The 15,563-nt window shown below is 32.0% G+C and overlaps 1 protein-coding gene across 7 annotated transcripts in view; it reads right to left on the reverse strand.

Moving 5' to 3' along the window:
- The window catches only part of LOC123703462 (nuclear factor 1 B-type), a 53,055-nt gene extending 37,979 nt beyond the window's left edge, over nucleotides 1-15,076 (reverse strand). For all 7 annotated transcript variants that reach the window (XM_045651460.1, XM_045651459.1, XM_045651461.1 and 4 more), the window contains exon 1: nucleotides 14,943-15,076. In XM_045651460.1, the coding sequence (XP_045507416.1) occupies nucleotides 14,943-15,020 (78 nt within the window). In that variant the 5' untranslated portion in view covers nucleotides 15,021-15,076. The remainder of the gene's footprint in view (nucleotides 1-14,942) is intronic.
- Between the last annotated feature and the right edge of the window lie 487 nt (nucleotides 15,077-15,563).

A 15,563-nucleotide genomic window follows, 5' to 3' on the forward strand; every position in this document is an offset into this window, starting at 1 on the left:
AAAAGTAACGATGTATATTATTCACAAGAAAAGTGACTGTTGTTAAGTAATCACACAGAATTCACGAGTTAATTTAAATTATTTTTACAGGACAAAACGATTTTTATGAATATTTAAGAGACATGTTAATCGTTTTTATAACATTGTAAAAGTAATGTTAACATTTAGATACGGTTATCCTTAGCGGTTATCTATATATATAAAAGAAAGTCTGTATGTTCCAACACTTATAACTCGAGATCTGCTGAACCAATTTTCATGGTTTTGGATTCGTTGGATTTGTCACCGCCCAGAATAGAAGAATAAATCATAAAAACATCAAAAACTAGACGAATAAATATTTTCCCAAAATTTTGATTTTCGTACATGTCAATCATTAGTTGTCAATCCTGTCAAATACGGAAAATAATGTTTGACATTCATGCGTTCAAAAATGTGTAAAATAGTTAAAAAGTAAAAAGGGTGAATAAATATTGTTTGTATTTATTTTAAAATCAATTATTAAAAAGTGCAATAAAAGCAGATACATAAAAATTCCTTTAATGTTTGTGTTTACGCGTGTTTTCAGAAATTAATAAGGTATTTTTGGTGGGGAAACTAACCAAGAAGGTTAGTTCGATTAATTATTGAAAAAATTCTATAAAAATGTAAAAATTCTGACAATTATTTGTTGCGATTTCGTCGACTGCGTCAACAATATAAACAAGCTAAATTGCGTTTTGAAGATTGCATCCATTTATGCAATGCAATTAACACAGAAGATGCAGAAAATGTTGGTCTATTGATTATTTTACCGACGACATACACAGGTAGCCCAAGTGAATATGCACAAGATGCAATGACATAATAATATGTTCGTCATTATGGTCAGCCAGATTTATTCATTACAATATTTATATGTGGATCACATGAAATGGATGGAAATTGTTCAACTGTTGCTTCCCGGACAAATATCAAGTGATCGGCACGACATCACCACACGTGTTTTCAAGCAAAAAATCCGATCACTGATGAGTTACATTAATGGAACACATCTTTGGGATTATTCAATGATGGATGTTTTCAATCGAATGACAACAATCTGGCTTGCAGCATGCACACATTTTAATTTGGTTAGTCGAAAGGATTCTGGCAGATAAAATATATGAGTGTACGGGGATTGCTAATCCTGAAACCGATCCAGACCGACATGACGTTGATATTATCATGGACCGTGTGAAACAATCAACCACCAAACACCATGCATGGTTGACAGCGAGTGTACCAAAAGGTATCCACGAAAATTGATGGCAGAGACCATCACAGGCAACGATGGTTACCCACTGTATCAGCGTCGATCGCCCAATGATAATGGTATAATTACCACAACTAAAGTGAAACGAAACGTTGGCGTGGTCGATAACCGTTTAATAATGAAAAGAGTTAATCCATGCTGCACAACTTATTAAAATTCAATCATTTTTCTCTGAGACGTGTTTGAAGTAATAAAATAAAATACTATTACCTATCAACCCATATAAATATTTATTTTGTATCATTGTATTACGTTCATCAAAGCCTTAATTAGTTCAGCTAAAAGGTAACACAACATTCATTGACAGGGCGGTACAAAGTTCGCCGGGACAGCTAGTATACGATAAATCTATTATTTAAATATTTCTAATATTTTTCTATTTTATTAGCATTATAAATAATTTAGGTACATTAAATAGCCTTCGGCGTCCATAACAAAACTAGATTTCGAAATATAGCACTGATAAAAACGTATTTACTTTTACAAGCTGTATTAATTCGGATTGTTTCTTCTTGTAAATTCATATTTAGGCTACACCATTTTTGTATTTTAACGGGTTTTAATCTCCAAATTACCACAAAATCAACTGTGAAAAAAAGCAAACAGAAATATACAGGCCGAATTGATAACCTTCTCCTTTATTTTTCAAGTAGGTTAAATATCAAAAAGTAACAGCCCTATAGCTATACGTCATAATTTCATGGGGGGGGGCTTACTTGGTACGTAGTATATATCTGTCAACTGTGATCACAGAGTACTTTTTTATATATGAGACTGTGATATAGCCTAGCTACACCGTAGACATGCTACGAGCTTCTAATTGGACATGAACTGTCATAAAAATATAGATTTATGTATTTATGACGGTATCTTAGCGAAATCCCCGAGAATTTCTAAAAGAACTTGTATAAAATTAGCTTCAAAGACGTGCTTTACGATATTATGATATTCTTTAATGACGTTATATAAAGTCTTGCTGGCTGCGACGTAAACCGCGTCAATGTTTTCTTCATCCCTTATTAATTTATCAAAAGTTTATTTGAAAGTCGACAAAAAAATCTGGTCTCAAATTACACCGCAGTTTTATAAAAAGTGGCAACCAAATTATTTCTTTTATCACGATTCATTATCGATTGCGTTTCTAGAAGTCTAGTTCATAGAATAAAATATGTTTCGAGTTCTTACGTTCCCATATCTATAGTATATATCGATTGTTTTACACTAGTATAATTCAATCATTAAATAAAATATAAAATTTCCTTCCAGACTCCGTAACAATATTACAAAATTTTACTCTAAGATTTTACTAAGCTGCACTTCTTCATTTCAATCTTTTAAACTTCTACGAGTTAATGTTCCAATTATACTCCTTCATTTTCTCTTGTTAGACTATATTGGTAGACCTATTTTATGTTAGTTTAGGTCTCAAATATATTCCTTAATTCAAAACAGTATCATAGCAGTATAGTAAAAAAGTATATACTTTTTTACTATCCCAATTATCACTCTAAATTCGTAACCACTGTAAGAAGTGACATGTCCAACCAAGCACTTTTCCAATGTGGAGTCCACATAATTCTTCTTAATTCAACCCCTGTATGCACTGCCATATAACAACTATCAGTTTAGAATGTAAAGTCCCAATAATCCTTAATTCGACCCGAGCCAATCCACAAATGATCACTTTATTTACAATTACACAGGTGATCAGCTCGTAATCACTCGACGAAAGCATTGTCCACACTTAGTCACACGCACGTGACCAGTTGTTTGCCAATTCCTGTAATCCCCTCCCACGGGATATATTTCTGTAAGTGTAAAGGAGAATTTGAATTGTTTATTAATGTTTGTGGGTTAATATCTGTATCAAGGAATAGATAAAGGTGTACTTAAATAAATAAAGGTGTAATTAAATAGAAAAAGTGTACTTGTACATTTTTAGGTCCTCAACGGTCAGTGAGTTTTATGAATATTCTAAAAACTGGCTTATTACAATAGCCTTATTATATTACAATGATAATAATATTTCATTGTTAAACTCTGGACTAATTAATTCTACTACTATCTACTAACACTATTCTGGATCCAACTTTGCAATATGTATGATATAAACCCCGATGAAGCTTAACTCGTTCAGAAACCTTGTCACTTTGAATGTCATAACATTTCCATTCATTCTTCAATATAATATACTAGAAATGTAAACGTTCTCATACATACTCAATAGAAAACTAAAGAGCATACGCAACAACGTGCAAAAATCCAGTGCAAAAATATAAATTGTTCATGTAATAAACACGTGGCATTGGCTGTGCCAACTCGCGTCTGTCACTCCAAACTGATCCTTGACACTGACGGGCAACGCAGTGAACTTCAAAAGTTATCGTGGTAATTGTTAAGGGATAAATGCTATGTTGGCTATGAAGAAGACAATTTATACCTGTTACCATTGTGTCCTTATAGTATGATTTCCGAGTTTTATGAAGTATCCAAATTTGGCACTAGTGACTAGACAATCTTCTATACATATAATAAAATCGTAGGAAAGTCAAAACTGTACATTGAATATTTTTTTAAAAGAATACCTGGGCCGTGATCTATAATCGATATAGAAGCCAAAAACATAGTTTTTAGAATTTTTGTCTGTTTGTCTGTTTGTCTGTTTGTCTGTTTGTCTGTTTGTCTGTATGTTTGTCCGAGCTAATCTCGAAAAGTACTGCATAGATTGACTTCAAATTTTGCATGAATATTACTAACAGGTCGGGTGAGGCTATAGGCTACATATTATCAAGCTATCACCTACGGGGGAGGAGCTGTGAACCTTTATTTTTCTTACGTATTCCGTGTATTACGACAGCGTACAATCTAAAGACTCATGTTTAAATGTTGGTTTCGAGTAAGCCATGCTATTATCTAGCTTTACAAAATAAAAACTATGTCATTTACGTAATTTGGGCAGAGAAACAGTTTAATGAATTTAGTAGTATAAAGACAAATTAGAAACAGCGCCATCTATTAAATGTTATAAAAATCAAATCAATTTACACGTTAACTATTGGAAATTAATAATCAAATGACGCATATATAAATGTTGTTTGACAATATCTATATTGACACTATAAAAATTATGCCATTTAAGTAACTTGGGAAGAGAAACATAGCTTAAAGAATGTAAGTTGTATAATGTTAATTTTGTAACAGCGCCATCTATGAGATTTCGTAAAAATCAAATCAATTTACATGTTAACACTACTGAACACAATGTTAAAAATTAATAATTTAAATATAATTATGTTATTTATTTATTTAACTCTTTAACCCATATCTTCCGTTCCCTATAAGATATATTTCGTGTAAATAATAAACTACATTTTTTTAAAGTGAGGGTAGATGTTTATTATTTTAAGTAAAAATAGACACCATTATCTACAGTTAATCTAATGATTGTGTTCCAAAGAGTATACTAATATATTGTTGCGTTCATTAGTTACAATTTTAAAAATCTTCGTGTTTTATAAATTTACTAGCTTACCGCCCGCGGCTTCGTCCGCTTTGTCTAAAACCTAATAAATTATGTACTAAAACCTTCCTCTTGAATCAGTCTATCTATTAAAAAAACCGCATCAAAATCTGTTGCGAAGTTTTAAAGATTTAAGCATACAAAGGGACAGGGAGCATTAGTAATCATCCGCTTCGTCAATTTTTGACTGAAGTTAATGTCCAACGTCCAATGGTTCAATCATTGGAAGTATTTCGGGAAATTTTGGAGGATATTTTTCAGGAAGGAGAGGAGGGGCAGCCAACCACATATCAAACTACTACGTTTTAGTACCGAAAAAAATTTTATTGCCAAATGAAACGTAAATTTTGCACTCACAACTTTACAAGTAATGTTTTTATTTTGACTTTGCGGTTATCTGATTATAATATTTATCGTTATGGCTATCGACGTACCGACCGTACTGGGATCAGAGTAGGTACATGATATACAGTTCATCATCCAGGATTGCTTAGAGCATTTTCACACTGAAAAAGATGTTTTCTTTGAATCGTAGTTGCTTCATTTATTTATTTTTAATCATTTTACATAATATGTTTTATATTTTATAAATATATCATTTTCATTATTTAAGTAGATAAAATAAATTATGTAACGGTTTTATAAGAAAACACATTATATTTGTTAGGCGACGGTGATTTCTTCCAGGCAAAAGATATTCATCAGCTCAATAAAATTGAACAGTATGTTGTTAGTTATTCTTTAGATTCACAATTGTAATGAGCATTTCCGCATGCAAGTTGTATCGTAGTTTAGATATATCATAGTTTTTACATATTAAAGTTCCAACAAAACCCTCAAATTTTTTAGTAGAGTTGAGCAAGATAATTTGAAAAATGTGCCGTGTTAAGTATTATAGAAAAGGTTAGTTCGTTGTTAATTATTATTTCTTCTTCATTTACATGTTGTTAGTAAAAATAAACTTTGACTAACAGTCAAAGTATATTTTAACTAATACTACTTAATATCTATTATACTTATGTTCAGTATTTATCTGTATTATTATTGCTTGACAATTAATATATTTTCATGTCGTATACCAAATTATAAACATAAGTTTAAAATGTAATTAGCTGGATTTATTTTTACACACTCACAGACTTATATTTTATGTTAAATGTTAAAAGAGTGTTAATATGTAGTGTAAATCATAATACATTTTTTCACAATTAAAAATAATCCTTTTTTCTGATGGTGTTGGCATTGAATTAAACCGCGCTGTCGTTTCGTTCACAAAAAGTGATGTTATGAGGAGCATATTCGGTCCTCATATCATAAAAAATCTGTGCGAAAACAATAAACACGTGTGAGGCCCTCACGGCAGATCGGGGCGGTCTGACGCGAAGTGGGGACAGCGTTGTCACTGTATCGCTCTAGCCACGCTGGTCAACAGACTTATTCGTTAGTTCAGTTTTGTATTAAGACCTCTGTGACATCCAACCCGTGAGACAACCAAACCCGTTCTCCCCTACTATCCCGTGAGACCGAACCTTCACTGAGAGGGTATGACGTCACACAGCTGATCGCAAACGGCATATTGTACTATCCCGTGAGACCGAAACCCTCACTGAGAGGGAATTTCGTCTCACTACTGATCACGACAGTCATATTTTATCTCGAGAATCTGAAACTTTACTCAATATGAAGACCGTTTGACAAATGATAGGGTGCATCTTAATAAGATGAACATGAGCATAAGCAATGACTAGAGTAGGGACGCGAATATTACAATTATATGAGACAAGAACGATTAATAAGTTTGTTTAATGAAAGATTAAGAATTGAAACTATTCGGTCTCTGGAAACGTACGAATAGCGAGAGGCCCGTCTTACTGCAGACAGATTTCGTCATAGTCTTAATGTCTTGAGGTAAACAATCTACGAATTCGGTGGTGTGGTCTGACAAATATAAAAGTGGGTTTGCTTATAACCTCACAATTGATTACAGATCATTTTCTGTATAGGCGATATTAACGTAGTATGTTCTTTTTGTAATGCTTTAAAGTGTAGTAAGGCGATTCGGCTTTCGTTTGAAGATACACCGGAACCTTTCACAAAATCACTACTTTTAGAGGAACATACTGTGCAATTAGCGTTTAGCTACTATTATGTATATTCTGTGGTGCAATGTAAACTGTTATTAGACAATATTCGCTCTTATAGTAGTGCGTTTCAAATGATCCTTTGGTGCTCAATAATTATCAGAAGATCCGTTCATGCTTACTTTTAAGATACAAGGTCAAGTTTACCATTTGATAGGATCCCTTTCGCCTGAAGGCCAACCTAAGTTTGTTTAAATATATTTTGTATTCGACTACAACGAATAGTGGAATACAAGAAATCAATATTTCTCAATTTTAAAACTGAACTCATTTCACAATTTTAGAACAGGTTAATTCGTATGTATGCAGTTTTAAATCGACATTAGAAGCTTTTCCTCAAGATGGTGATATCGGCACTCAGGAACTCCCTGGGCGTGTTATAACGCCCAGGCCACAGTATTACAATTTTTCCTACAGTAGGGCGACGAATGTATTTTCGCATAGCAACGGAGGGGAACTCGCAGGGGGTCAAGTGACGCGGGCCACGTACCACAAACATGCTTAGTTTGTGGTATGGAGCGCGAAAGATAGTCATCGTGTTTTTAGTAAAGTTACTATGTAAACTAACGTAATTTAATACTTAGGTACATATTCTATAATGGTGTGCTCAAACTGTTAATCTACATTTAATTTAGATTATTATTTGATACTTAGTAATGTAGAATTTAAACCACATTCATGTTTTCTTCAGATTTTAAGATTTTCTTATCAGAGTGTTCAATTTTAATGTAGTTAAATTTTATAAGAGACAATAATTAAGAAAATTTTAAAATAAAGTGTCACGTATTTTTTTAAACGACGAATGACGAAAAACGACCTAATCGCGGACGAAGTCGCGGGCAACAGCTAGTAAGTATATAAAATGACAGAGCTATATAGCTCTGTCATTTTTCCACATAGGAAATAATACTACTTAAGACACCATAGTATCCCCTTGATAAGCCGACTAAACCTGTATTTCGTCCACTATGTCAGACCCCTTAAAATATCTAAATCAACTGTTACTTTCAAGATTCTGTAACTAATGTATTCTCGAATTCAGAACCCATATATAACATTGAAAAGAATAATCTTTACTTTTCTCTCTGTTACATTAAAAACCTCGCAATCACACTTAGGTTTATACTTCTGTAACGTCGATGTTTTGTTATGTGATAACTTTCTCGCGTCTGACCCAATTTGAGCATAAACATGTATATCGCCAAAGTACAGAACAAATTAAAGACTTCCTAAATGACTTCAGAAGAAAAGTAGATGTTTGAAATTGTTGAAAGTGTGAAAAAGCTCTTCTTCAACTCCAACAAGAGCATATTACTAATTCCGATTACTTTTCCTAGAGAAAGATTTTAATATTGGGTGATTATCCAATAATATTAAAGTCTAATTGAATATGATTTTTCTATAAAATAGATAGCTAATGTGATTGTATATTATGATTAATTTGTACGAAATATTTTTATATTTATATATACAGGGTTACTTGTAAAACACCAGCAACCTCGCAGGACAAGATAGCTAACATCATAAGTAACAACATTTGTTCTACGACTTTTGGCATAACGCAATAAATTATTTTTAAATGATTTTTTAAACTTTTATTGTACTCTCTTAACATTTGTAAGTCTATGTTCTATTCATTATCGGATGGACAACGCGACGCCCCCTTCCCCCTCTCGTTCGCTTCTTGTTTAAGTAATTTTTGGGAGGCGTAGAGTTTATAATATTCAAACAGAAAATTAAATGACTATTTATTTTTGTATGAAAATAAAATCTAACAAATTATCAAAAGTCGTAGAACAAATGTTGTTGCTTATGATGTTAGCTATCTTGTCCTGCGAGGTTGCCGGTGTTTTACAAGTAACCCTGTATATATATATATATACTGATATAGCAGTTATTAGTTAAGAATTAAAGAAAACCTACGTTTCTTCTGATACGTGGGATGACAAACTAGCTGATATCGTTAATTTAGCATTAAACTAATAAAAAGCAATCTATGAAATATGACGATTTAAAAGCTTCTAAAATAAGTCTAATTGAATTCACGTTTACTATTTTCGACAGTTTACGTGAAACACGTTTAGTAAACGTTCACATAAAGTCATTCCCTTTAACAGTTAACCGTAGTTATCTTAGTGGACTCGTTTGAGCATGTCAAGTGTCCTCATCGCCTCTGTATCGATCTTCGTTCATTAGATTAATTAGCAAAGTAACACTTTTTATGTGTCTACGATAATGAATAAATGGTAGTAAGGTGTATGTACTTTATTGGAATCCTTACATGTTAATAGGTCTGGTAATGAACTAGGTACCTAAGATCTTGGAAAAGTATTTAATTCTCGGAAAAATAACGAATAGCCTATGATTGAACCAATCGTTCAATGCATATCAGCTTATTTGCTACAAAAAATTGACAAATGAAACAAATGCAGGTAAAATGCACCATATCCATACCTCACACAGACACCTCGTCATATTTAATACGCATATAGAACAAGAGAACATACATAACGAAAATTCGAGTCAATTTTTACAGCGACAAACGTCCGAAACGAAGCAATTCCACCATTACCCAACTCCCAAAACTAAGTATCATTAAACCACAGCGCAGTCTAAAAAAGTAAATGCAATCAAAACTGGCAAGTCTTAATTGTTGGAAATAAACGTTAAACTGGCGAGCGTAACAGATAGGAATACTAGACGGTTGCCAAGTCCAAACGGACCCTAGAAATGTAACCTTGTATCTAAGCCTTTTTTCCCGGCTCGTTTAGCGCACAGATTAAAAAATAACATATGAAAAATTTTGGCGCGAATTATTCGACACCATACGTGACCACAGATAATTCAATTTTGTATTTGTATATATTTTGTAATTGACTGACCGGTTGGCTTGGTTGGTTGTGACACGTGCCTTCCAAGTATCCAGAGGTCGTGGGTTCGATTCCCACCCGGGGCAAATATTTGTGTGATGAACATAGATGTTTGCTCTGTGTCTTGGCGTTAATCATATAAGTATGTATTTAAAATTATATATTATGTATGTTTATCAGCCATCTGGTTTCCATAACACAAGCGAAAGCTTAGTACCTATGGGATCAGATCGTGCCGTGTGTGAAAATTGTCCCGAATTAATATATTATTATATTATATTATATTGTTATCTGTAGCAGCTTATTCTTGCGTTCAATATATACGCTATGGATGGAACATGGTAATTTAATTCGGTTTACGATCTATTGTTTTATGGGCAATAATATAATCCAAACATACTCCTATAAATCAGTACTGGAGCTGATTAAAGAAACTTTGAAGGAATACGATTTGCAGTCTATGAATAGATACACTACTGAAATATTATCGAAATTGTTCTATTAAAAATTGGGAACGAAATTTTATAATCACATTTTTACAAAGCATTTAAGACCGTAAAAATATTATTCTACACTAATTGTCAACTATTTTTTAAAATGTCTTTACAATCTTTACAGACGCAACAAAATATTGTTCCATACTTACTATCAACTATATCGTAAAATGTCTTTATTATCTGTTAATTATACATAAAAGTTTCAATAGAAATCGAATAAACCTTTGATAAATAAATACAAGAGAAATGAGTGTATCCCATTTTTCGCGCACAAAGCCCAGAGCGAGCGTGACTCTGAATGTCATTATATCATAACAGTCTCTATGAATTAATTACGCATGTGGTTTAATTTTTATGGGAAAATAGAACTAATGTTATAAATTCGAAAGTCTGTTTAGTTAGATGTGAAAATATAACAATTACTGAACGATTATCGCTGAAATTTTTGGCAAATTTTCATTCACGCGAGAGAAACTACACGCGCACACTAGTGGTATATTAATTACAACCTTTTTGTGAAATTACATAATATTATCATTTTAAAATGCTGTTTTAGTCATAAATTGATTATTTAATTCTTATAAATTTTAAACTTATATAACTTATTTAATTCTTTGTAAGCATTTCTTTCCAATCTTCGATCACATCCAAAATCGTTCGTTCAAAATGTATTGACCATTTTTTTCATTTAATACTTTCTCTAATTTTATAAGTTTCATTGGAGTGATAATATCTGTTAATTAACAAAACTGTGATAACAATTTAGATTAAAATACGAGTGTGATTATTACACACGCGTATTTTAATCTAAATTGAGATAGAACAGAAATCCGCCCGCCCTACGCTTAAAAGCTTACCAATAAAAATTTACTTAGTTATACCATTTCTAAATTAAATTGTAAATAACATAAACTTACCTGTAACGTAGCAGAACCTAAAACTAGGATTACTACAAATTACATTTACATAACTTTAAAGTGGCTAGAATTGAATAAAAAAATCACGTGATCTACACGACATTCATGTCCGTATTTTTAACGTGTTTCATTATGGTAAAACGTCTTCATTATACATTGCTAGGATAATTCGTACAAACCTTAAAGGTACAAACACATATTAGAGGTATAATGTAGGATATCTGTGTTTTAGTTATTACATTATCTGTGTTTTAGTTATCATTTTAAATATTTCCTTTTAATGTAATCAACGTTTAAAAAGCCATTTAGCGTGAAATACACTTTCAATATCCAGATTAAGACGCTCTCAATATCTGAACAAAACAACTTACGATAACTATTAAAAAATAACTTCGTTAATCAAAACCTAATGGACCAATAATCAATCATGAAATTCTCAATCCTCTAATGGACTCTGCTTTGCCTTTAGATTCGTAAAAATAAAGATAAAAGGGAACGTGCATCATTCTTGCTGTAGGGTAGTGCAGGATTCATGCACACTTACAGTATCATAAAAGATCGAACACAGATTAAAAATTAAAAAGTATATTTTCATCTGCAGTCGAACTTTACAAAATAAAAAATAAAAATAGAAGTTTTGAGTTTGGAACTGTCTGAATCTTAGCGCCTTTTTTAATTTTCGAATTGTCACTGCATTATTTTTTTTATTTCATGTAATTTTTTTTTTCGATGGGCATAGATTCGAAAAATTCCAAAACCGTAACTAACATTAGAATACAGATTATATTATCAACATTAACAGTTAGTGAAAACATCCAAACACCGAATAGTGGCAAGAAAAGGTGATAGAAAAAGAGAAAATAAAAACACCAGAGGGGGTAGGGGGGGAAAACATCGAATTTCGTAAACACCGATGCGACGCGATGCCGCTTTTCGCCGGCCGGGTATTTTTAGGCGGTTTCTAATTTATTATAAACCAATTGTTCAATTTCATTTAGTGTTAAACGAAACTACGTTATTACTCAAATACTTAAAGTATCGAAATAAGAAAGCGATACAAAACCCTGTTTAACTCTACTCTATAAAAACCTATTGAAAAAATACCTTAAAACTTTTTACGTAATAACTAAGTATCACTTAAAATATTAAAGGATTCTCAGCACCGACATAGAAGTTTATTTAATATGTACATACTTTCTATTTTATTATTCCGGTTGTTACAAAATGTTCCACGTAAGAAAATGCGATTTAGCATATGCCAGCTTATTGACTCCAATTGCTAGCTACGGGCCAGTCAGCCATGGAGACAGTAAGCACTTTCTAAGAAATGTTAAGAAAATACTATTCGACGTTTGTAGTTTTATATTTTGTAGTCACAGATTGAATTTTTGATACAAATTCCAACTGATTTAGAAGAGATGTTTTAGCTAATTTACTTGAAAGAGGAGCTTTTTAAAATACCTAGGTATATAATTATTTTAGTCCTCTTTTTGGTTTCGTTTTTGTTCATATATGAATGTGTTAATTAGGTGATTAATCGTTTTGATATTGTTGCTAATAGCGTTGCTTAATATTGATAAATTTTTACTATATATCAAATTATCTTTATATCAGCTGTAGCCTTTTAATCAGAGTATTATTGATTTTTGTCTTATAAATGTCCTCATATCGCCAATAGGCTTTTATTTTTAAATGATTAAACCTTATTCAATATTTGGATAGGTACCTAGTTACAATAATGTATAATGTTAATGTAGAGTTTTTTATTTTCGTAAATTAACCACGACACATTTCAATTTAAACAATTTTATAGATAAGTCAGCTTTTTAGTCTCTTATTTGTAGAATTAAATCTATATAAAAGTCCCGATCGCTTTATAAGCATTGATTAGTGATTTATGCAATTTAATAATTTCTATTAGAATTTACCTACCACGAAAAAGCTCACGCATTTTTATTCAATAACATTCATACATTTTCTATGTTTAAAATGAAGTTTTATAATAGATAATTCTGTATCAAACAGATTTTAACAGAAAAAATTAAACAGAAGTTACTTAGGCGCCTATGTTTATTCATCAAATTGAGTTTTATGTAATAAAACGGTCAAGAAGCACGTGTTTCATTCAGCACACTTAGGTACTACAGTATATTTCCATCTCTGTCACCTAAATCAAAAGCTTTCTCTACGTAATATCAAATACCTACTGGCTTTTATGAAAAAATAGATATTATGAAAAAAACTAATTACATTCAAAAAGGCATTCTATTAATGTAGGTATTTATTCTAAATTCAAATACCTATTCGAAAAACATTTGCTTTATCAATATGAGATCTTATTTTTTAAATTGAAATGTCATCTTCACAGATAACACAATAGAACTATTCCATAATATATTATCTGTATAATTTTTAATCTGTAACGCGTTTATAATCTACATACAATATTGGCGCAATGTATACTGTGTATAATCTTGGTGGAAGCTTGAAACTTTCAGACGACTGCAGTGCGTTGCCGTAGTACTGCACCGCTTACTCATATATCTTTACTGATAATATATTGATCGTAAAAACATATTAAAACCTTTATTTTTGTATTAAAATGCATTAAAAGTGGTTGTGTAAGTATTGCATTGTGGTATAAGTTTGAATTATAGGTTTTATGTAGCGAAAACTCTATTATACTTTTCTGTTTTTAATTATTATAATGCGATTAATTGATAGGTACCTATTTGTTACACCATGTAGGTATTTGGCTATAAAATTGTCAAAGAGTAGGTATTTAGTTTTTCCGAAAATGTGCGGTATTACAACATTTTTGCATCAGTTTTTTTTTGTTTAGGCATTTAATGAGACGATTTACTAATGTATTTTGTATTTATCATAAATAAATTTGAATGCATATCTAAGATTCAATTTAACGCTTTATAACACATTGGAAAATTATAAAACCGTAGAAAACAATTTTCAATTTAAAAGCTCAACGTGAAAGCTCTCAAATTATAGTTAGTTAGATTTAAATTAGATTTTTATTTTAGTTCGATTAATATATTGCTTCATAAGATGTACACATAAAGAATTTAATTAGTCATGTACAAAACATTCGTCGAGTCGATAGATTTAACATATTACTATTACTAAAGTAACATTTTGTATCAAAAATATTCTGCACCCACAATGTAACACTCACAATATACTAGCACTGGCCTAAATGACGATCAAAAGAAATATTCGTATTCAGCCAAAAATAAAATTTTAGTAGTCATTTATGTCTTGGAAGAAATGCGACTCATTTGCAGAGCTTTTACAGCAAAAACTTTAAACCCACGACTATCATTTTACGCTCCCATTGGTTCGATTTAAAACCGTTTACACCGCGTTGTTTTCGCGTTTATTTAAAGCTCAAAAAAGCGATCGACACGTTTCTGTGACAAATTTATGTAACACTCATCTTATAAACAAGCTAAATCAGACTTATATTTCGGGCTGGCGTTGCGGCGCCCTCTTTACCCTACCTTATTGATCTGTTTACAAACTTACACATAACACTATTTTTTGACACGTGGTGCCTACCACTGAACACAAATTTTTACCGGAAAATACCCGGACGGTCGCGGCAAACAAGCGTTACAGCCCACAACATCTGTTAATATGATCATTGTTAATTACATATGGATTTTTGTTGTTAATATATTGTAGCAACCTGTCCCGAGGAGGGCGCTTGAAGGTAGGTTGCAACGTCGTCCACCATGCAGGCTCGCGGAAGGTCGGGTAGGAACATAATACGTTAGATGGCGCGCATCACGCGTGCGAGCTCCGCGGCGCGCCGCGTCCGACTGACGACTGGACTCTCCCGCCGCGCCCTCACACCCCTTACTACACAGGGCTGTAAGCTTTTCCGATTTTTCCCGCATTGCACGCACTAGTGTGCGCCTCCGGTGTTGTTCGCCCTATTATTTTTTATTTGCTTTTGATATTTATTCCGAATTGCACAAAAATGTCTAAGCTCTACATTTGCTCTACTTGACAATTGTAAGTGCTGTTTACTAGTTAAAATCGATTTTATTAGAACTAGTTTGTAAGTTTACTTGTGCCTATTATCAAATTAGCCTTTACAAGATGATTGGAACTTTTTATATAATTAATATAAATTGTGTATAGCAAATAGCTTTCTTTAAACCGTAGTCCGTACTTTCGTATTATGATATGCAAACATATATTTTCGAAACAAATCAGTTACAGACTACAGTAAATAATTAACAGCTTCCGAAAATCATTTAATATTCTATCTATTTACTTTTATACAATGTATACATATATATTA

Source organism: Colias croceus, chromosome 26 (genome assembly GCF_905220415.1).
Source record: "Colias croceus chromosome 26, ilColCroc2.1".
NCBI lineage: Eukaryota > Metazoa > Arthropoda > Insecta > Lepidoptera > Pieridae > Colias > Colias croceus.